The sequence below is a fragment of the Neoarius graeffei genome, chromosome 3 (genome assembly GCF_027579695.1).
Source record: "Neoarius graeffei isolate fNeoGra1 chromosome 3, fNeoGra1.pri, whole genome shotgun sequence".
In the NCBI taxonomy this organism is placed as follows: Eukaryota; Metazoa; Chordata; class Actinopteri; order Siluriformes; family Ariidae; genus Neoarius; species Neoarius graeffei.
This window is the reverse complement of record NC_083571.1, coordinates 30,714,013-30,736,985: the sequence shown is the minus strand read 5'-3', so window position 1 is coordinate 30,736,985 and position 22,973 is coordinate 30,714,013. Positions and strand designations below refer to the sequence as shown.

The 22,973-nt window shown below is 41.3% G+C and overlaps 1 protein-coding gene across 1 annotated transcript in view; it reads left to right on the top strand.

Annotated features, from left to right (window-relative positions):
- The first annotated feature begins 992 nt into the window (after positions 1-992).
- The window catches only part of gria2a (glutamate receptor, ionotropic, AMPA 2a), an 84,666-nt gene continuing 62,685 nt past the window's right edge, over positions 993-22,973 (top strand). Inside the window, exons 1-2 of the mRNA XM_060915865.1 lie at positions 993-1,071; positions 1,307-1,447. Of these exons, the coding sequence (XP_060771848.1) occupies positions 993-1,071; positions 1,307-1,447 (220 nt within the window). The remainder of the gene's footprint in view (positions 1,072-1,306; positions 1,448-22,973) is intronic.

Below are 22,973 nucleotides of genomic sequence, written 5' to 3'. Positions count from 1 at the left end.
CCCACCAAACGCTGGAGTAAATGCATGCGGGTCGTTTCTGACCCATGTGTGTAAACTTCATCTCATCTCCTCTAGCCGCTTTATCCTTCTACAGGGTCGCAGGCAAGCTGGAGCCTATCCCAGCTGACTACGGGCGAAAGGCGGGGTACACCCTGGACAAGTCGCCAGGTCACCACAGGGCTGACACATAGACACAGACAACCATTCACACTCACACCTACGGTCAATTTAGAGTCACCAGTTAACCTAACCTGCATGTCTTTGGACTGTGGGGGAAACCGGAGCACCCGGAGGAAACCCACGCGGAGAACATGCAAACTCCACACAGAAAGGCCCTCGCCGGCCCCGGGGCTCGAACCCGGACCTTCTTGCTGTGAGGCGACAGCGCTAACCACTACACCACCATGCCGCCCCGCCATAACATGTCCATGTATGTAAACTTCTGACTATAATATGGTTTTAACAAATACAAACTCCATTCACACATTACAGCATGCAGAAGATTCACTTTATGGATAATCAATCAAACCGTATATCACAAACATGGGATTACAAAAAAAAAAAAAAAATGCGCCAATCAAGATTCAGATCTGTTCGGCTCTTTCCGTCTCCATTTCCACTTTCGGACCCGCTCGGCTCTTTGATCAGCTTCGGGTGCGTTCGGCTCTTTCCGTCTCCATCATCATTCTTCCCGCGTCCGTGGCGGCTGAAGCCCTGCTCGTGGACGCGCGGAGCCGCAAAGGAGCTGGAGTGATAGAAGAAGCCCCCCGTTTCTCCCCCACCGTGCTGTCCTCTCTGCAAGAGACTCATCCGGCTTTTTTCTCCCCTTATTTACTCGTCCTTTTTCTGCATTTCTTTATTATTATTATTATTATTATTATTATTATTATTATTATAAATCAGTTTAAATCATGAATCGAGGCGGTAGCGCGAACGCAAATTTGTGAACGTATAAAGGACGGGAAAGGGGGGAAAAAAACATCCACAAGACGATGATGAATTTGTCAGGTTTCCTGTTTGTACCCGCTTTATGGGGTCTCGCATTTGGTGGATCTCCGAGCGTCCAAATCGGTGAGCATCACCTTTTGTTAAAATAATAAATAAAATCAATAATTTAAACCTTCTGTGAAGGGGTTAGGATTTAAACCTACATCCCTGAGACAGGCTGTCATGGTGACAGTGGTTATTTTTTTCTTTATTCCTCCCTGTTTTTTTTTTTTTAAAGAATGGTATAGATTTCTGGTGTAAAATTCTGGGTAATAACGAATGGTTTATTGAGTCCCTCTGTGTGTGCTGATGCCCTCAGGCGGCCTGTTTCCGCGCGGTGCGGATCAGGAGTACAGCGCGTTTCGGGTCGGGATGGTGCAGTTCGGCACGGCCGAGTTCCGCCTCACCCCGCACATCGATAACCTGGAGGTGGCCAACAGCTTCGCCATCACCAACTGCTGTAAGTCTCCAGCTTTCCTCATGAATTTTTTTTTGGTGCAAATGTGTAAAGCAGGCGTGTTAATAGTACATGCCCTGGAGATTTACGCGCATAAATAGGCTATTTTACGCACAGAGCATGTATAAATCGACTGTGCGCATCCCCCCTCCTCCAGCCACCTGGTCACTATGGGAACTAAGCCAACAGGAAGTGGGTTGTGCTACGACAACAACAACAGTCCTGGAATGTCAGTTTCACATCACTTTAGTAACATGACAGTTTGGACGCTGTCCAGGGTTTGGACGCTGTCCAGGGTCCTGACGATGATTAACGCCAGTTTTGTTTTGTGATTGTGATGCGTCTGTAGAGCGCGCTACTGAGCCGCGTTATCAATTAACACCGTGTTTATTCACACAGCCGCCGTCGTGCTAACTGGAGGAACATATTGGGCCATGTGGAGGTGTTGGAGAGGCGTGGGATAAACCTCATCTGCGTCCCAAATGCTTGCCTATTGCACATTGCACATTCTGGCTGATACCCACGTAGAGCACTTATGGAGAGAGTAGGGGGCCATTTGGGATTGGTCGGGATTTTTTTTTTTTTTTTGGCATTGTGTAATAATTCACGCGTGAGGAAGTCAGATTTGGTTTCCATGGTAACACTGGATGAGACCGCAGCCCTGTTTTTGCACAGTATAGACGGGACCAAATTATAGCCCATAACATGATAAAACTGAGCAGATATTTTTCAGTGAGCATCATTTATCAAGCTGGAAATTTATTTGTAAATCATCCGCACGAAACTGTGGCATTCATGAAAATCCAGTTAGTTTGGAAAATTGTTTGTTATATAATTTATATCCTAGGTTTCGCTACTGAGTTTGGTTTAAATGTACGTATAAAGAGACGCACTCACTTGTTTCATATTAAAGACCTGCAAGAAAGAAATGCGTACTACATCCATAAATTAGACAAACACTGATTAGACTAGCTATTCACTTAGGACAAATTGACACACAGTGGTGCTTGAGAGTTTGTGAGCCCTTTAGAATTTTCTATATTTCTGCATAAATATGACCTAAAACATCGTCAGATTTTCACACAAGTCCTAAAAGTAGATAAAGAGAATCCAGTTAAACAAATGAGACAAAAATATTATACTTGGTCATTTATTTATTGAGGAAAATAATCCGATATTACATATCTGTGAGTGGCAAAAGTATGTGAACCTCTAGGATTAGCAGTTAATTTGAAGGTGAAATTAGAGTCAGGTGTTTTCAATCAATGGGATGACAATTAGGTGTGAGTAGACACCCTGTTTTATTGAAAGAACAGGGATCTATCAAAGTCTGATCTTCACAACACATGTTTGTGGAAGTGTATCATGGCAAAGGAGATTTCTGCGGACCTCAGAAAAAGCGTTGTTGATGCTCATCAGGCTGGAAAAGGTTACAAAACTATCTCTAAAGAGTTTGGACTCCACCAATCCACATCCAGACAGATTGCGTACAAATGGAGGAAATTCAAGACCATTTTTACCCTCCCCAGGAGTGGTCGACCAACAAAGATCACTCCAAGAGCAAGGCGTGTAATAGTCGGCAAGGTCACAAAGGACCCCAGGGTAACTCCTAAGCAACTGAAGGCCTCTCTCACATTGGCTAATGTTAATGTTCATGAGTCCACCATCAGGAGAACACTGAACAACAATGGTGTGCATGGCAGGGTTGCAAGGAGAAAGCCACTGCTCTCCAAAAAGAACATTGCTGCTCATTTGCAGTTTGCTAAAGATCACGTGGACAAGCCAGAAGGCTATTGGAAAAATGTTTTGTGGACGGATGAGACCAAAATAGAAGTTTTTGGTTTAAAGGAGAAGCATTATGTTTGGAGAAAGGAAAACACTGCATTCCAGCATAAGAACCTTATCCCATCTGTGAAACATGGTGGTGGTAGTATCATGGTTTGGGCCTGTTTTGCTGCATCTGGGCCAGAACGGCTTGCCATCATTGATGGAACAATTAATTCTGAATTATACCAGTGAATTCTAAAGGAAAATGTCAGGACATCTGTCCATAAACTGAATCTCAAGAGAAGGTGGGTCATGCAGCAAGACAACGACCCTAAGCACACAAGTCGTTCTACCAAAGAACGGTTAAAGAAGAATAAAGTTAATGTTTTGGAATGGCCAAGTCAAAGTCTTGACCTTAATCCAATGGAAATGTTGTGGAAGGACCTGAAGCGAGCAGTTCATGTGAGGAAACCAATTGTTGGGGTTCACCCAGAAAGAGACCCCGATTCCTTCATGAGCCACCCTCGGATCCAGGACGAAGTGACTGTGCGAATAAACTGGCATGTGAACAACTCAGGTGTTCCCTTGTCTGTTTCTCTCGTTCTATCATTCGTCCCGGATCCGAGGGTGGCTCATGAAGGAATCGGGGTCTCTTTCTGGGTGAACCCCAACACCCACCAACATCCCAGAGTTGAAGCTGTTCTGTATGGAGGAATGGGCTAAAATTCCTCCAAGCCGGTGTGCAGGACTGATCAACAGTTACCGGAAACGTTTAGTTGCAGTTATTGCTGCACAAGGGGGTCACACCAGATACTGAAAGCAAAGGTTCACATACTTTTGCCACTCACAGGTATGCAATATTGGATCATTTTCCTCAATAAATAAATGACCAAGTAAAATATTTTTGTCTCATTTGTTTAACTGGGTTCTCTTTATCTACTTTTAGGACTTGTGTGAAAATCTGATGATGTTTTAGGTCATATTTATCCAGAAATATAGAAAATTCTAAAGGGTTCACAAACTTTCAAGCACCACTGTAAGTTAGTGCATGCTTACAGTAGACGACACGCTGCATTGGCTGAGCTGCATTATTAGAAGAGTTAGTGCACACTGATTTTAGGAGGCGTTCTTTCACCATTTAGTTTCCAATCAGCTTTCTTTGCCTTTTATGGAGTTCTTTGGGTGTTAATTTAAAACAGCTGTGCCATGAACATGCTCATCAATTTATGAGTACATAAACTGGAAATCAGCATTACACCGAATAAACATTGCAAATCTTATAAGAACTGTTATTTGGTTTGCCCTACAAAAACATTTACGAATGTTTTACTATGAGATTGATAAATGACGCCTAGTGTCATTATGTTATCCAGAATTGGAAATCAATCAAAAAGCATTTTATGGGAAATACACCAAAATTGGTAGCTTTTTGATAACTGAGGATGGTAGTAACATGAATACTGTTTAACATACTCTATTATAATCTAATAATACAACTATTTAATTGATTCTTATACAACTAGTTAAACATTACATACAGGGGCGTCACTAGGAATTAAGCTTTACTGGGGCCCTGCCCCCCCCAACACACACACACAAAATGCCCCCCCCCGCACAATGCACCTTAACGTTCCTGTCCCCAACCTATGCAAAGTGGATAATTCTCATGCTCTCGTGGATGAAGTTATGCGAGGAACAGGTCAACGAGACGGAAAACACATCCCAGTCCCCAAAAAATTTATTGTTGGCATTTCGGCTTTTAATGCATGCTGATGCTAAACGTGTCACCTCAACTCTCACGATTCACGAACTTAGCTGGTTAGTTATAACTGACTAGCACATAACCTACAACCTTATTCTTACCTCTCTCACCCTCCTCCTCATCTGTCACTGTTTCCCTGCCCCGTCTCTGCTTCGTGAGAAGAATTGTCTGATATCCATATGGAAAAGTAATTTAATATCGTTTAATTCGATGGAGTTTAATGGGTTTGTTAGCATGGTTTGCTTAGTTTTGTTGCAAAAACTTCGCGCTACCTTAACTCATCCAGAGCCTGTTCTCTGACTCATCCAAAGAGTAGACTCATCTCTCCAGTAGGCTAAACGGACTCATGGCACGCCGCACGCACGCTATGTTTACAGTGAGAATCTCCCAGACCAATCAGAAAATTAGTTAGAAAGAAGAGGCGATAGAAGTTTGAAACACACTCTGTCCTACAACTTACAGTAGATAAATGATCTGGCAAAGAAACTAGTTTGTTACAAAAATCTTTCAACATTTTCTTACTGGGGCACAGCTGATTTTTACTGGGGCACGTGCCCCAGTAAAAAAGGCCTAGTGACGCCCCTGATTACATAGGCTCAAAATCAGCATCTTTACTAAAAAAAAAAAAAAATCAATAAGAAAATGTTAACTTATTAACCTAGTGCTCCAGTTATTTCCAGAGGAGCAGTTGCTTATTACTGACCAAACAGATGAAGCTCAGCTCCATTACATTACATTTTAGCTTAAAGTTATCATTCGTAATTAATCCATAATCATTTTAACTACTCTTTTTTTCACTTCCTGTTTATTGTCATCTTGGTTGTTTGCCAATGCACATTTACACATTTGGCATGATTTCCTGACTGTACACTGCCTAGCTGAGGTTTTGTAAGCTCCTCCGTTTTGACGTACAATCTATTGCGGTGCATTATGGGATTTCTTGAGGACCCTGGATATTCTCAGTTATTGACATGAGTTTTAATCAAATTATTAAACACAATTTATTTGTTCTTAGGTGTATCTTAGGTAACAAATAAAACACTAAGGGTATGCTGTTTTAGGAAAATGATCAGTGATGAGGTAGGGTGATACAGCCTAACTTGAAGTAACTACGACCACCTACAGTACTGTGCAAAAGTCTTAGGCACCCTATTTTTTTTCATACAAACTTTGTTATAGATTTCTATATTATGACTTCTACATTATCGAGTCGGTACAAAAACATTTTAGAGTCCAAACATTTGTTTTCCAGCACAAAATTAAATGTTACAGGAAAAAAAAGCTTGTATCTGAGCAGCATATTCCATAAGAGCGCACTTTTCAGATTAAAAAAGAAAACATAATGAAGGCTGCTGGGTTTTGGTGCAAAATGAAGACGCGAGTGTGAGAGTCAAAGTGTCCAGAAGAACTGCGGCCGGTTCTGTAAGACGCTCAGTAAAACCTACAGCTCATTTCCTTATAAAACTGCACTCACTGTACCTGAGACTACTGTTTTTTTTTTTTTTTAAAGCAAAGGGTCGTCTCATACCAAATATTGACTTTGTTTCATTTATTATGGCTTACTGCTTACTGTTTATAGCTTTTTTTTAATGTTGAAACATTCATTTCATTATGTTTTAAGCCATTTTTGTCTACAACATTTTTTTATATGCGCCTAAGACTTTTGCACAGTATTGTATGTCTCAAAATGATTTCTTCCTTTTATATCAAAGCCATTTTATTTAGTAAACAATGACACTTTGTACATTTTTGTCCACTTATAGTTACATTTAATGTTGTGTGACGTCCAATGATGGAAGTTAGTTCCTGTTATCACTTACATTACAGCAGGTATAAACATTATTGTTTCCTTAACAGCTTCTCTTTTTCTGTCTCTCTTTTATTTAAAAAAAAGCATACAAGTCCCTGTGTAAATTATCAAAGAAACAATCACGTATTGGCGGCACGGTGGTGTAGTGGTTAGTGCTGTCGCCTCACAGCAAGAAGGTCCGGGTTCGAGCCCCGTGGCCGGCGAGGGCCTTTCTGTGCGGAGTTTGCATGTTCTCCCCGTGTCCGCGTGGGTTTCCTCCGGGTGCTCCGGTTTCCCCCACAGTCCAAAGACATGCAGGTTAGGTTAACTGGTGACTCTAAATTGAGCGTAGGTGTGAATGTGAGTGTGAATGGTTGTCTGTGTCTATGTGTCAGCCCTGTGATGACCTGGCGACTTGTCCAGGGTGTACCCCGCCTTTCGCCCGTAGTCAGCTGGGATAGGCTCCAGCTTGCCTGCAACCCTGTAGAACAGGATAAAGCGGCTAGAGATAATGAGATGACAATCACGTATTAGAACGGCTGTATTAATATAAACCGGTGATTTGAATTACAGCCGGAGTTGGTGTCCCGGCTGTTGTTGTAGAAAATTAACCGACATCTTTGAACCAATCAGGACCAAGAATTCAACAGTGCTGATTATTACAGGTCGAGGAACATGTTTAAAAACAACAAGTTGGACCTTTGATTGAGGAACATGTCTACATACATACAGCCAATGTTCATGAACAAGCATGAGTCATGTAGATTTGCAGTGAAGGACTCCAGCTCTGGCGTGCGAGATCCACTGCACCATGTCTTCATCCTCCCTCGGCTGCTAGTTCAAATTAATGTGAATGGCACACACACATGCACTAGTGCTTACAATAGCTATAGAGTGCATATTCATATGCATATTTGTTGATATAAATGTGAGCAAAGTGTACAGATGAGGAAGTGAGAGATCTGGATGGACTAAAGCACTAAAGCGCCACTGCATCATATGATCTCTGGTACTGCTATGAGCAAGTAGTCAAATGGAATTGTGGGTAATGTAGGCAAATGACAATAGGCGAATGCTTACAAGTTTAATTATAACATATACCATGGATGCCATTGAAGATCACGTTTAAAAGATGAATATTAACATGCAAGGTGGATTTTTCTTCATGTTGGTCATTCGTGACTAAAGAAATACGAGGAATTAAATGAATTAAAAATGATCTGCCTGTCGTTTGTCACCATAGGAACCTTGCTTTGTATTTCTATCACGTTATGCACAGTATGACATTAAAGCATCATGGCAATATCTGCTCCCCCTGTTATCCATTACCGTAATATTTATAATGCCTGTCAGAGACGCTATTCTGTGCACACGCACACTGTTAAAAGCACCTGCTGCTGTTTCACTACGCTATTATTCATTATACCAAAGCACTTTATCTTTTATTCTGTTACAACGCATGAATCTTAGATGTTTCGATAAGATGGACTACACACAGGCATAACCTCATGTTTCATGTTGCATCATGTTGACGTGAAAAAAAAGACCCACATGCGAATGTGGTAACACTCAATTTATTTACTAACAGGGTTAAAATGTCTCCATGTATCCGTATCTCAAAATAAATCGACTTGGTGGAAAGTGTAACTCAATATTATGGATGTAAAGTTGGTTTGTTTCTTGCATTTCTTGTATTTGATATCCACTGCACTTCTGCACTTCCACACTTCTGAGACCAGAGTTAAAAGAGCTCGGTAGCATTTTGAGGATTTCTGCTTGTCGGGTTCATTTCAAGCACTTATTAATACGTGTTCTTATTTTAAGAAATCAGAAGGATTTATTGCATAAGTACTTCCAGAAGATTTCAAAAGTCAGTTTATACCAAATAACCACTGCTGTAATCATAAAGACTGTCGTATGCTCGCCCCAGGACCTCTTATTCACAATCTACTCACATGGAACATCCTTTAAACATACTGTGCTTAGTACTTAGCATGTAATGAATTTCACCCAATTCACGATTCGATTCCATTCACGATACTGGGTTCATAATTCGAAATATTAAATTAAGAAAATTTTATTCCCCCCAAAAATGCAACATTTATTTTTCTTCTTCTTTAACAACTTAAATATTCCTTTTGGTAAATTAGGAAGAAAAATTTTCTACCCAGATTTGTAAAGGTTGGAGTAAAGCAGAATAGTCTATCAAATAAACGCTTCCTTGTAAAATATTCAAAATTAAGTGAACAACAAATAAGCCTTTTCTTAAAAAAACTTTTATGAACATTTCGACTCTACTTCCTTCATCAGCTTCTCTTTTCTTTAGTCTTCAGCAGTCTGTAAAAAGAGAGCTCTGATTTCTTGTTAAACTTATTTGTACAATCATACAGCAGCTCTTTCACAGTTTAGATCTGTTTTTGTGTCTTTTTTGCAGCATTAGAGCTGTGTTCCTTCTACCTATAGTGAAGTCACATGTATTCCCACATGACAGCTATCCAAACAACACAATTACAACTAGGAAAACCTAAGATTACGCAGCCTGTATTGTGATTTATCATCACACAGTATATCATTACATGCCTACTAAGTACTATCATGTTGTGTTCATCTTACCTCAGAACTTGGAATTATGTCATTTTTGAATCTTAAACTTGTGTACTTGAACTACAAAGTGGTTAAAAATAAACATGGGTTCCCTTTTGAGCTAATCCTCATGTTGTATCAGGAAGATTTTATTGGCTTGCTCATTTGGGATCGAAATCAACAAAGTTGCTTTATGACGATGTCTGCTGTCAAAGGGCTATAGAAATAAAACTGACTTTGATTATGCTTGACATTGTATCCTAGGTGTTGAGCGTGATATGAAAATATAACCTTGGCACATGTGATGTGTGGTGTTCTGCTGTATGCTTATTCATACAGTGTGTCATACATGCTGCAGTGCACATCCTATAGTGTGTGTGTGTGCGCGCATGTGTGTGTGAGAGAGAGAGAGAGAGAGAGACAGAGTGTGTGTTCCAGCGCATAAATATTCACACCGATCCATGTGGGGGATTTATTGCCGAGGACAAGATGAAAAATGAGTGAATGTGCACTTACTCTTTTACAGACAGCCTCCCAGTCCCAACAATCAGCAATCACCTTGAGAAACAGAGAGTGGGAGAGAGGTGAAAATGGAAAGATTGCGACAGAAATGAGGTTCAGGTCAAGGGAATGAGTTCGTTTAGTGGGTGGTGTGCGATGTGCTGCTGAGTGGAGAGAGAGAGAGAGAAAAAACAACAGGCGTTGGATTCATAAAGGGCATTCCTTTCAAACGTGGTGTGAAAACCAAACAGAGTTCAATATGTCTAAATTCTAAAATACTTATATAACAATGCTGATGAATTCTTGAATCCGATTGGTCAGGATTCATTTTTTTCACAGTAACAACTTACTAATTAGTGAATACTGTCTTTCTGTACTATTTTACAACGTAGCCCTGTAATCTGACGCAAGTCTATAATGCAAACTTCTCTTGGTCGATGGACTACATTTGTAGTAAGTGGGATTTTTTTCCGGACAAACACTTCATTTAAGCGTGCAGTATTAGCTTTAATTACAAGGCATTTCCTCTATAGTGGATGAATTATGTAGACCATTTACATATAGTCTCAGGAATTCACTCAACCATATACTGTATAACTGGAGAAATTAACATTCTTAAATTGTCATGTTTGGGGTTTAGTTGAAAATCCTTTGCAGTGGATGACTGCCAGAAGCCTGTGACCTGTAGATATCACAGCTTTTGTATTTGATGCTCCGTCAGCCTAAAATGGAGTCAGGGTTTTAGTACCAGCTTGTTTTTTGGGGGGCTTTACACCCTGAGTATTGTCTTCTATGCATTTCACATCAGTAAAGACCGATTCTCCTGGCAGCTATCTCACAGACGTCTCACACATCAGCGAGCAGGTTTTGGAGTGAAGAACAGTTTTGTATTTTTCCACATCTTTCTCAATCTGTCACTTTGGTTCATGCCATTTATCTTTCTTTGTCCCAAAGATACAAACCTTATTTTTTTTTGTACATTCTGTATGTTGCACCAGCTGCTGAGAAAGGACATAAATATCGTAAGAGGTTAAAGCAATAATTTTATGAAAGAAATATGACAAAAATATTGTACATCAAAATCATCATTGAAAATGAACAAGACTTTAAGATTCAAGACCAAGATTCCAGCGGCACGGTGGTGTAGTGGTTAGCCCTGTCGCTTCACAGCAAGAAGGTCTGGGTTCGAGCCCAGCGGCTGGTGAGGGCCTTTCTGTGTGGAGTTTGCATGTTCTCCCCGTGTCTGTGTAGGTTTCCTCCAGCTGCTCTGGTTTCCCCCACAGTCCAAAGACATACAGGTTAGGATAATTGGTGGCTCTAAATTGACCGTAGGTGTGAGTGTGAATGGTTGGTTGTCTCTGTGTCGGCAACTTGTCCAGGGTGTACCCCGCCTCTTACCCCATAGTCAGCTGGGATAGGCTCCAGCTTGCCTGTGACCCTGTAGAACAGGATAAGCAGCTACAGATAATGGATGGATGGATGGACCAAGATTCCACTCCAAACACTACTTGTTTGATAAATATGGTAGAATTAATTACTGAAGAAAATTTATCGCAATAACATTAGATCTTCTCGTTCATGCAATTAGCCAATCATGTGCCAAAAGTACAGTCCATAAAATCATGCCGATACGATGTCGTCTTCTGCTGTTGTAGGCCATGTGCTTCAAGATTTGGCATGGTGTGTGTGTTGAGATGCTTTTCTCCTCATCACATTTGTAAAGCGTGGTTATTCGGCACAAAAAACAGGACAAAGGTCACATTATTCCCCCATTCTGCTGTCTGATGTGAATATGAACTGAAGCTCTTGACCTCGATCTGTATAATAATGCCACATGACTGGCTGATTGGATAACAGCGTTCAGATGAATTTTCTGTTTATGTTTGTGATAGTTGGACCCACTATCACATGAATAGAAGCAGCAGGACCCTAAAGCGATGATGCAATGAGGAAATCCATGTGGATTAATTTTTATTATTGATTGTTCTCAGAATCGAAACTCACATTGAATGTCTGGTTTGTTCTGCTTCCTGTTTTCTGGCGAAAACAACCATCTGTCAGTAATGGCACTGAAAACATGCATTTGGAGCAGCCTCCAAACATGGGCACTCCGAACTACAATCCCTATATATAGTCAGCTCTCACAGCCAGCCAGTGCGAAGTATTGTTTCGTGTTCCGTGCCTAACTTTACTGAGCCGTTTGACTTCTGCCTGATTTCCCATGTTTGACCAGTTTAGTTTTGACTTCATCTTACTGTTTTCCCTATGTTGTACTGTTTGCCGTTCGACTGATCTCTGCCCATCCCTGACTACAATTCCTGCTCTTCGTTTTGGCTCAGACTGCAGTTTGCAATGCCCCTGTTTTCCCTTGTGCTTGCATCCATAAGTGCCTGCACTCTGACACCACCTGTATATTGATACATAATATAAAATATCCCAAATGTAAACTTATCCATCCATCCATAAATTCATCCAGCCATCCATCCATTATCTGTAATGCTTATCCATTTGGGTCACAGAGGAAGCTGGAGCCAATCCTAGCTGACATTGGGCAAGAGGTGGGGTTCCCCCTGGGCAGGTCACCAATCTACAACCCCGATTCCAAAAAAGTTGGGACAAAGTACAAACTGTAAATAAAAATGGAATGCAATGATGTGGAAGTTTCAAAATTCCATATTTTAACCAGAATAGAACATAGATGACATATCAAATGTTTAAATTGAGAAAATGTATCATTTAAAGAGAAAAATTAGGTGATTTTAAATTTCATGACAACAACACATCTCAAAAAAGTTGGGACAAGGCCATGTTTACCACTGTGAGACATCCCCTTTTCTCTTTACAACAGTCTGTAAACGTCTGGGGACTGAGGAGACAAGTTGCTCAAGTTTAGGGATAGGAATGTTTACCCATTCTTGTCTAATGTAGGATTCTAGTTGCTCAACTGTCTTAGGTCTTTTTTGTCATATCTTCCGTTTTATGATGCACCAAATGTTTTCTATGGGTGAAAGATCTGGACTGCAGGCTGGCCAGTTCAGTACCCGGACCCTTCTTCTACGCAGCCATGATGCTGTAATTGATACAGTATGTGGTTTGGCATTGTCATGTTGGAAAATGCAAGGTCTTCCCTGAAAGAGACGTTGTCTGGATGGGAGCATATGTTGCTCTAGAACCTGGATATACCTTTCAGCATTGATGGTGTCTTTCCAGATGTGTAAGCTGCCCATGCCACATGCACTAATGCAACCCCATACCATCAGAGATGCAGGCTTCTGAACTGAGCGCTGATAACAACTTGGGTCGTCCTTCTCCTCTTTAGTCCGAATGACATGGCGTCCCTGATTTCCATAAAGAACTTCAAATTTTGATTCGTCTGACCACAGAACAGTTTTCCACTTTGCCACAGTCCATTTTAAATGAGCCTTGGCCCAGAGAAGACGTCTGCGCTTCTGGATCATGTTTAGATACGGCTTCTTCTTTGAACTATAGAGTTTTAGCTGGCGACGGCGGACGGCACGGTGAATTGTGTTCACAGATCATTTTCTCTGGAAATATTCCTGAGCCCATTTTGTGATTTCCAATACAGAAGCATGCCTGTATGTGATGCAGTGCCGTCTAAGGGCCCGAAGATCACGGCCACCCAGTATGGTTTTCCGGCCTTGACCCTTACGCACAGAGATTCTTCCAGATTCTCTGAATCTTTTGATGATATTATGCACTGTAGATGATATGTTCAAACTCTTTGCAATTTTACACTGTCGAACTCCTTTTTGATATTGCTCCACTATTTGTCGGCGCAGAATTAGGGGGATTGGTGATCCTCTTCCCAGCTTTACTTCTGAGAGCTGCTGCCACTTCAAGATGCTCTTTTTATACCCAGTCATGTTAATGACCTATTGCCAATTGACCTAATGAGTTGCAATTTGGTCCTCCAGCTGTTCTTTTTTGTACCTTTAACTTTTCCAGCCTCTTATTGCCCCTGTCCCAACTTTTTTGAGATGTGTTGCTGTCATGAAATTTCAAATGAGCCAATATTTGGCATGAAATTTCAAAATGTCTCACTTTCGACATTTGATATGTTGTCTATGTTCTATTGTGAATACAATATCAGTTTTTGAGATTTGTAAATTATTGCATTCCGTTTTTATTTACAATTTGTACTTTGTCCCAACTTTTTTGGAATCGGGGTTGTATCTCACAGCTAAATTTAAACTTATGTACTGAACCACAAATGTATTGCAAATTAGTCCAACCAAATAATCTAAAATAAAATTTGGAAATGTTAGTATTTTAACACTTCGGGTGATAATGCTAGCATGTAAAGCGCTTTAGTTTCTATAGGGATTGTGTACTATGGATGTTAACAGTGCTGTTACATGTTGGCACAAAGATTACATATAAGATAACACAGCTTCAAAATTAAAGCTTTGCCTATTAGCTAGTTCCACTAGCAACTTATATTAAGTAAAATCTTATATTAGGTATTAACCTTTTTCATTATGGTATTAAAACAGAATTTAAAACGGTATGACAACATCTTTTTTTTTTGGAACATTCTGGATAGAAATGAGTCAGTTGACACATGGCTACGCCTCCATTTTTTTTTTTTCCCAAATGAATCCATCAAGCGTGTGGAAGCTGCTGCTCTGGTTATAACTGTTCATGTACTGTTCAAAAGTGGCCTTACAATGCACCAAAATCGCACGCTGACATAAGACAAAAGCATACAAATAACATGCTGGCAACCATTTTTCCTACAACCATCAAATGCAACTTATTTTAAAAATGTGTGGTTATTTTATATATCAAAAATCCTGCCCATCCCCAGAATGATGCTGGCTGGTGCGGTCAGTAGGAGATTCAGAGGAGGTTCAAAGGCTTTCTGCTTTGTACTCTGGCTTCAATGTGCACTGCGTACAAATTGCTGCAGATGGGCAGAGAGCTCAGAGACTGCACACACACACACACACACACACACCACACCTGTAGTCGTACATTATCTGTCTCTCACTGCAATATCACCTAATTAGGGCAGCTAAATTTACTACTCCCTGAGCAAGCCACTGAGCAAACACAGTGTAAACTGTTGTCAACTTGCGTGTGTGTGTGTTTCAGTTTGTCTTTCTCCCTTCCTGACATTCTCTCTCTCTCTCTCTCTCTCTCTCACTTTCTGTGTTGTACAAAGATAGTGTGAAGTGCTTCTCAAATCTACAAGGACTTTGCAAATCCACTTTATTCTGTATAACGAGCAAAAGAACAACGGTTCTTGAGTAAGCCTTTTTTTTTTCATAATCCCCCCTCCCCCCACTCACATTTAATAATTCACCTGAGAGTGTCTTCACATTTCTATATTCAAGATTTGTGGTACCAGGCTATCAAGTCATGCCAATTTTATTTATTTATTTATTTATTTTTTATTGTCATGGCCATCTTTTTGCTTTTTGGGCAAAGATTAATAGATTTATATTACCATGCTAATGCTTGGTAAGGGGTGCATGACTTTTCCATAGTTAAAGCAAAAAACTGTTTCAGGATATTGCTATTTTTAGACTGTTTTATTTGTGCGGCAAAGAACACACCAAACTGCACTTTGGTTAACAGCCATAAATAGGCTACAAATTGCATTTACAGCCTCAGTGCTTTTTTAAGCTCCACAAGCAAATAAATCTGAGCAATGAATATGCAAAATGGTAAATACGAGTATCATATTACACTATTAAAGGATGTACCAGTCCTTAATGTGCACTTGTATGGATGAGGTGTTGACTGAAATAGCTGATTCACTGAGATACGCTTTATAGCTTAATGATGATAAAATCTTAGCATATTGATGGATGGATGGATGGATGGATGGATGGATGGATGGATGGACGGGTGATGCAATGTCTACAGCACCAACTGGGAAGTTTTAACACCATGTTCAACTCTGGCTTTAGTAGCATCCGATAATGAATCTAGATCAGCCACTAATTGGATTCTAAACTAGCTGTGCAGGCCCTCACGTGATCTTGCATGCACCTCTTGAATTCATGCAAAGTTGTGACAAAGTGTTCATCAAAGTGGAGGCAGCCATGGCCTAAATGTTATAGAAGCAACCTTGGGTCATAGCCGAAGCATCGCCAGTTTGATTCCCTGGACTGGCAGGACAATCCATGGCTGAAATACCCTTAAGCAAGGCACCTAACCCCCAACTGTTCCCCAGGCACTGGGTATGTGTGTGTGGTGTGTGTGCACTCATTGTATGTCACTCTGGATAAGTGCATCTGCTAAGGTAATGTTTACGAGCCATTCAAGTGAGTATTTCACTCCACAAGTCCATGCAAAAAAAGATGGGTAAATTATGGCTGTAAATGCATGTGGTCATCAACAATTCTCAGATAGGCTTTAAACCTTCCCCACACCCTTATGCTACCCTCATCACCTTGAACTGTTGACAAAAGCCAGGTTGTGTCCAGAGATTCATGCTGTTGCTACCATGTGCGATTTTGAAGGAGAAATTGAGAATCATCAGACCAGACAACATTTCTCCCACTTTTCAACTGTCCAGTTTTAGTGATCCTGTAGCCTCAGATTTCTGTTCTTGGCTGATAAGAGTGGGCCTTGATGTGGTCTTGGGCTGTTGTAGCCCATGTGCCTCAGAATTTGACGTGCTATGCATTCTGAGATGCTTTTCTGCTCAGCATGGTTGTAAAGAGTCATTATTTAAGTTACTGTAGTGTTCCAGTCAGTTCAAACCACCACGTATTGGATGTATTTTCTTTTTACACCATTCTGTGTAAACTCTAGAGACTGTTGTGAACGAAAATCTCAGGAGATCAGCAGTTTCTGAAATACTCAGATCAGCCCATTTGGCACCAACAACCATGCCAACCATGACATATGACCTGTGTTTGCATGATTTTATGCATTGTGTTGTTGCTACATGATCGGCCGATTCAACACTTGCATGAATGTGTAGGTGTACATGTATTCCTTATAAACTGCCCATTTCAGTTCCATAACTAGAAATGGAAACTTGCGCCATTCGTTAGCTAAGTAACCAAATGCTTTTGCTTGATTATTAGCAGGTCAGGTCCTTTTTTTTTTTTTTTGGTGAGCCCACACTGGTTAACAGCTATATACCTTTTTTCTTTGCTTTACTGTTTACAGTATATTTTCTAATTTCCAGTTTTGGTTGTTAATAGGGGCGGCACGGTGGTGTAGTGGTTAGCGCTGTCGCCTCACAGCAAGAAGGTCTGGGTTCGAGCCCCGTGGCCGGCGAGGGCCTTTCTGTGTGGAGTTTGCATGTTCTCCCTGTGTCCGCGTGGGTTTCCTCCAGGTGCTCCGTTTTCGTCCAAAGACATGCAGGTTAGGTTAACTGGTGACTCTAAATTGACCGTAGGTGTGAATGTGAGTGTGAATGGTTGTCTGTGTCTATGTGTCAGCCCTGTGATGACCTGGTGACTTGTCCAGGGTGTACCCTGCCTTTTGCCCGTAGTCAGCTGGGATAGGCTCCAGCTTGCCTGCGACCCTGTAGAAGGATAAAGCGGCTAGAGATAATGAGATGAGAGGTTGTTAGTAGGTTGTTAGTAGGTTGTGCTGTCCTGGGCATGATGTAAAACTGCATCCAGGCAGTGGGGTCTGCTAGGACCAGGGGAATGATAGAGTACCTCCTAATCACTGTTGATGCTCTCAGGTGTCCCCTTGGGCAAGGACTAGCACCTGTAAGCTCCCCACACCAGAGTTATGGGGAAAACACTGGCAGCAGGGTGTTGGTGGATGTTGGCAATATTGGTGGATGAACTCAATGGGTCAACAGCAATCAAGCTAACTGTACAGGTGAAAGAGAACCATAAAGGCACCAACAGCTGGGCAAATTCAAGTCAGTAAGTGATCACTGTGCTGTGAGAAGAATGAGGAGGACCACTCACAGTATTTCCTCCAAGAAAACCTTTCTCACTCCATAAAAGGACCTAAAAAAGACAGAAACCTTCCTGTGGACAGTGTGGCCCACAGGCTGTACCACAGGTGAAACACTACTGGGGAAGAGGATGAAGACCTCACTACTACCTCTGGTTACAATGACGATCCTGAGAGAAATCCTTTTGTAGGAACCTCAGAGTCTGATCCTACCAGTTCAGGAACGGAGGCCATAAGACTAAATAAACAGCATGTTAGCATTGGCACATGGACTGTACAAACCTTAAAAAGTGCTGGGAAACTCCATCTGCTCATCAGTGAAATCAGCAGAATTAGAAGTGACATCACCGGCCTGACAGAGGTGAGATGGTCTGGCAAAGGCCACTTCAAAACTAAAGACAACTATACTGTCTACTTCTCAGGATCTCAGAATGGGGGAAGAGCAGGGGTTGCTTTTATACTAACACCCAACATGGCCAAAGCAGTGTTAGGATACAACCCAATGAATGAACGACTTATGTCCATACGACTACAATGCAAATCAATATCCATCACCCTCATATGCAACTATTCACCAACTAGTGCTGCTGACGAGACAGAACTTGAAACACATTACAACAATCTACAAAATCTAATTGATATCACATCGAAAACAGATGCTGTCATTGTTCTAGGAGATTTTAATTCAAAAATAGGCCAAACATCAGTGAACAAGGAAGCCATGGGAGACAGTGGCCTAGGGACCATGAATGAACAAGGGACAAGGTTAATAGAGTTCTGTCAAGAAAACCAGTTTTGCACAATGAACACAATGTTTGACCAACATCCTAGGCGAAAATACACATGGATAGCCCCAGATGGAAAGACCAGGAATCAGATGGACTATATTATCATCAACAAAAGGTGGAAATCAAACATATTGAAATGTAAAACATACCCAGGAGTAGAATGTGACTCTGATCACCAACTACTTATGGCCAAGATTAAGCTCAGAGTGAAGAACATAACAAGAGCAAAACCACCAGTCAGATATGATCTCTCAAACATAACAGAATCCTTCAACATATAGATCAGCAACAGTTTTGAAGCTTTGATGAATATGCAGGAAGAGGATGAACCAGAAAACCTCTGGAATGCAATGAAAGACATCTTGTCAACCATAGCTGAGAAGCATACACTACCGTTCAAAAGTTTGGGGTCACTTTGAAATGTCCTTATTTTTGAAATAAAAGCACTATTCTTTTCAATGAAGATCACTTTAAACTAATTAGAAATACACTCTATATATTGCTAATGTGGTAAATGACTATTCTAGCTGCAAATGTCTGGTTTTTGGTGCAATATCTCCATAGGTGTATAGAGGCCCATTTCCAGCAACTCTCACTCCAGTGTTCTAATGGTACAATGTGTTTGCTCATTGCCTCAGAAGGCTAATGGATGATTAGAAAACCCTTGTACAATCATGTTAGCACAGCTGAAAACAGTTGAGCTCTTTAGAGAAGCTATAAAACTGACCTTCCTTTGAGCAGATTGAGTTTCTGGAGCATCACATCTGTGGGGTCGACTAAATGCTCAAAATGGCCAGAAAAATGTCTTGACTATATTTTCTATTCATTTTACAACTTATGGTGGTAAATAAAAGTGTGACTTTTCATGGAAAACACAAAATTGTCTGGGTGACCCCAAACTTTTGAACGGTAGTGTATCCCAAAACGGAGCAAGCAAAAAGGCAGAGAATGGCTGACTAGTGAAACACTAGAAGCAGTGGAAAAGAAAAGGCTAGCTAAAAGACAAAAGGGCACAGCAAGCAAAGAATATAAAGAATGTAAGCGTGAAGTACAGCGGTGCTGCAGATTTGACAAAGAAGCGCATCTCCAAAATATCTGGACCAACATAGAGATTAACATAAAGGAAACAGCAAAGCAGCTTATACTGCAGTTAAAATGATTACAGGTTCTCCAATACCAAGAATAGGGTCAATAAAAAGTAGTACGGGGAAAATCCTGACAGAAGAAGAAGAGGTGAAAGACCATTGGCTAGAATATACCTACCAAAGAATTGTATGAAAACCAAGGAACCAAAGATGGAAACTGTGCCTTTGCCTGGGATATACTACAACAAGAACCAGCAGCACTTCTGCCAGAAGTAGAAAGAGCAATCGACAAGATCAAGATCAACAAAGCTCCTGGCCCTGACAATATACCATCAGAATTAATAAAAGCTGCAGGAAGTTCAATGAGCCTCGTCATGCATCACATCATCTGTGCTATATGGAAGACTGGCAAATGGCCCACAGACTGCTGCAAGTCGTATACATCCCAATTCCAAAGAAAGGGGACCTGCTTCAGTGCAGTAACTACAGAACCATTGTGCTCATGTCACATGCCAGAAAGATCTTCCTTATCATCATCTCTGAAAGAATAAAACGATATGTAGAGCCCCAGATATCACTTGAGGAGGCAGGATTCAGAAGTGGAAGAGGCACCAGAGACCAGCTTTTCAACATGCACATGATAATGGAGAAAATGAGGGAAGCCAACATTCCTTTATACATATGTTTTCTCGACTATTCAAAAGCCTTCAACTCTGTTCAATATGCCAAGTTTGGAAGACAATGTTACAACTAGGAGTACCACCACAGCCAGTAGCCCTTCTCGAAAAACTATATACTACACACTCATCCCACATTTGCATTCCATTTGGAGAGACTGAATCATTCTGCAATGGAAAAGGGGTGAGACAAGGATGCATTCTCTCCCCACACCTCTTTAATATCTACACTGAGGCAATCATGAGGATCGCAATCCCTGACAATACTGGCATCAAAATAGGAAAAAAGAACAATCAGCAATCTGTGATATGCAGATGACACTGCCCTCCTAGCCACAACCAAAGAAGTCCTACAAGCTCTTCTAGATCATGTGGTTCAGGTCTCGGCAGATTATGGGGTGCTGGTTAATGTCAAGAAAACCAAGGTTACGGTGGTTAGTAAGATATCCATACAAACAGATGTATACATCGGATCAAATAAAATTGAACAAGTGCGTCGGTTCACATACCTTGGGGCAGAATTAAATAGCACAAATGAATGCAGCATAGAAATAAGGAGGAGGATAGGAATGGCATGCTCCATCTGTAGTAAACTCTGGAACATATGGAAAGACTGCTCTGTAAGCATCAACACCAAACTATGTCTCTTAAGGGGTCTGGTATGGTCAGTAGCACTCTATGGATGTGAGACATGGACACTCAAAGCAGCAGATGAAAAGAAATTGACAGCATTTGAGATGTGGATGTATAGAAGAATCCTCAGGGTAGCTTACACTGAAAGGATAACAAATAACACCATCCTGGAAAGAATAAACATCAAACCAGTGATATTAAATATGATAATCATGAGGAAGCTGCACGACTATGGACATATCTCCAGAGACTATAATTCCCTGGAGAGACATGTCCTAGAAGGAGGAGCTGAAGGCAGACACTCCAGAGGCAGACAAAGGCTAACATGGATGGATAACATCTGGAAGTGGACTGGCCTCACTACACAAGAGGCAAAAAGAAAGACAGCTGACAGGTCCAAATGGAGGAAAACAGTCTCTGAAGCTCTAGAAGAGTATGGAATAAGATGATGAAGGTTGTGCTAGCCTAATATTGAACACCATCTCCTGCTAGATAAATAAGGAAACTCAATTTAAAGCAAGAGAATAGTAGAAAATGTCCCACAAATAAAGACTGCTACTTAGATCATAGCTTAGCGGCCGACGGGGGTCTTTCTGTGCGGAGTTTGCATGTTCTCCCCGTATCTGCGTGGGTTTCCTCCGGGTTCTCCGGTTTCCCCTACAGTTCAAAGACATATGGTTAGGTTAACATGGGGTGGCCTCAGGCTGAGGTGCCCTTGAGCGAGGCACCTACCCCCCAACTGCTCCCTGGGTGCTGTTAACATGGCTGCCCACTGCTCTGGGTATGTGTGTGCGCTCACTGCTCACGTGTGCGTGCATGTGTGTGTTCACTGCTTCAGATGGTTTAAATGCAGAGAGGAATTTCACAAGTGTATGTGTGATGAATAAAGTTGTTGTTGTTCTTCTTCTTCTTAAAGGTAGCTAAGTACAACAAGCATCTCAAAGTAAACCTAGCAAACTATATAATATTGAAAATGTCATACAGCAAAGCTAGCTAGCTAGGTAGATAGTGCTAGAAAATGCCCCACACAAAAGCTAGGTAGATCGATAATGTTAGAAACTGGCATTAGAAAAAGGCCAATAGCATCTAGATCAGGGGTCACCAAACTTTTTTCTCTGGGGGCCACATTGTCATTCGTGACTGTGATGGGGGGCCGGGGTCGGGTTAGCTATATAACCTAGAATTGTATGACCCAGACAAATATGACCACCAGCAGGCCTTATTGTGTAGTAGAGATTACTAGCCTGGCACAGCCATCCCCACTACTATATCCCCACTACTATATCCCCACTACTATATCAACACTTGATTCCTGGTACATATTTGTTTATCTTTACTAGTGGTTTGCAAAAGTAGTAATCGAGTCTTCACACTGTTTTAATTTGAAATACCACAGATATTCCATTTATTTATTTTCTAATAAAAATAACATCAAAGCTGTCAAGGTAAGAAACATCTGCCTAGTTGAGGTGATTGACACTGGCAAAGGTGAATGAAAAATTATAAATTGTAGGTAGGCCTGTTGATATTCATCTCATCTCATCTCATTATCTCTAGCCGCTTTATCCTGTTCTACAGGGTCGCAGGCAAGCTGGAGCCTATCCCAGCTGACTACGGGCGAAAGGCGGGGTACACCCTGGACAAGTCGCCAGGTCATCACAGGGCCGACACATAGACACAGACAACCATTCACACTCACATTCACACCTACGGTCAATTTAGAGTCACCAGTTAACCTAACCTGCATGTCTTTGGACTGTGGGGGAAACCGGAGCACCCGGAGGAAACCCACGTGGACACGGGGAGAACATGCAAACTCCGCACAGAAAGGCCCTCGCCGGCCACGGGGCTCGAACCCGGACCTTCTTGCTGTGAGGCGACAGCGCTAACCACTACACCACCGTGCCACCCCCTGTTGATATTATTAATAATATTAATAATAATTGTGTGCAGCACTTAATAAAGGTCAAATAAATAGGCCTATAAAATAAATACATTTAAAAAACAGTGAAATTATAATAATATGAGCAATAGATCAATAGATC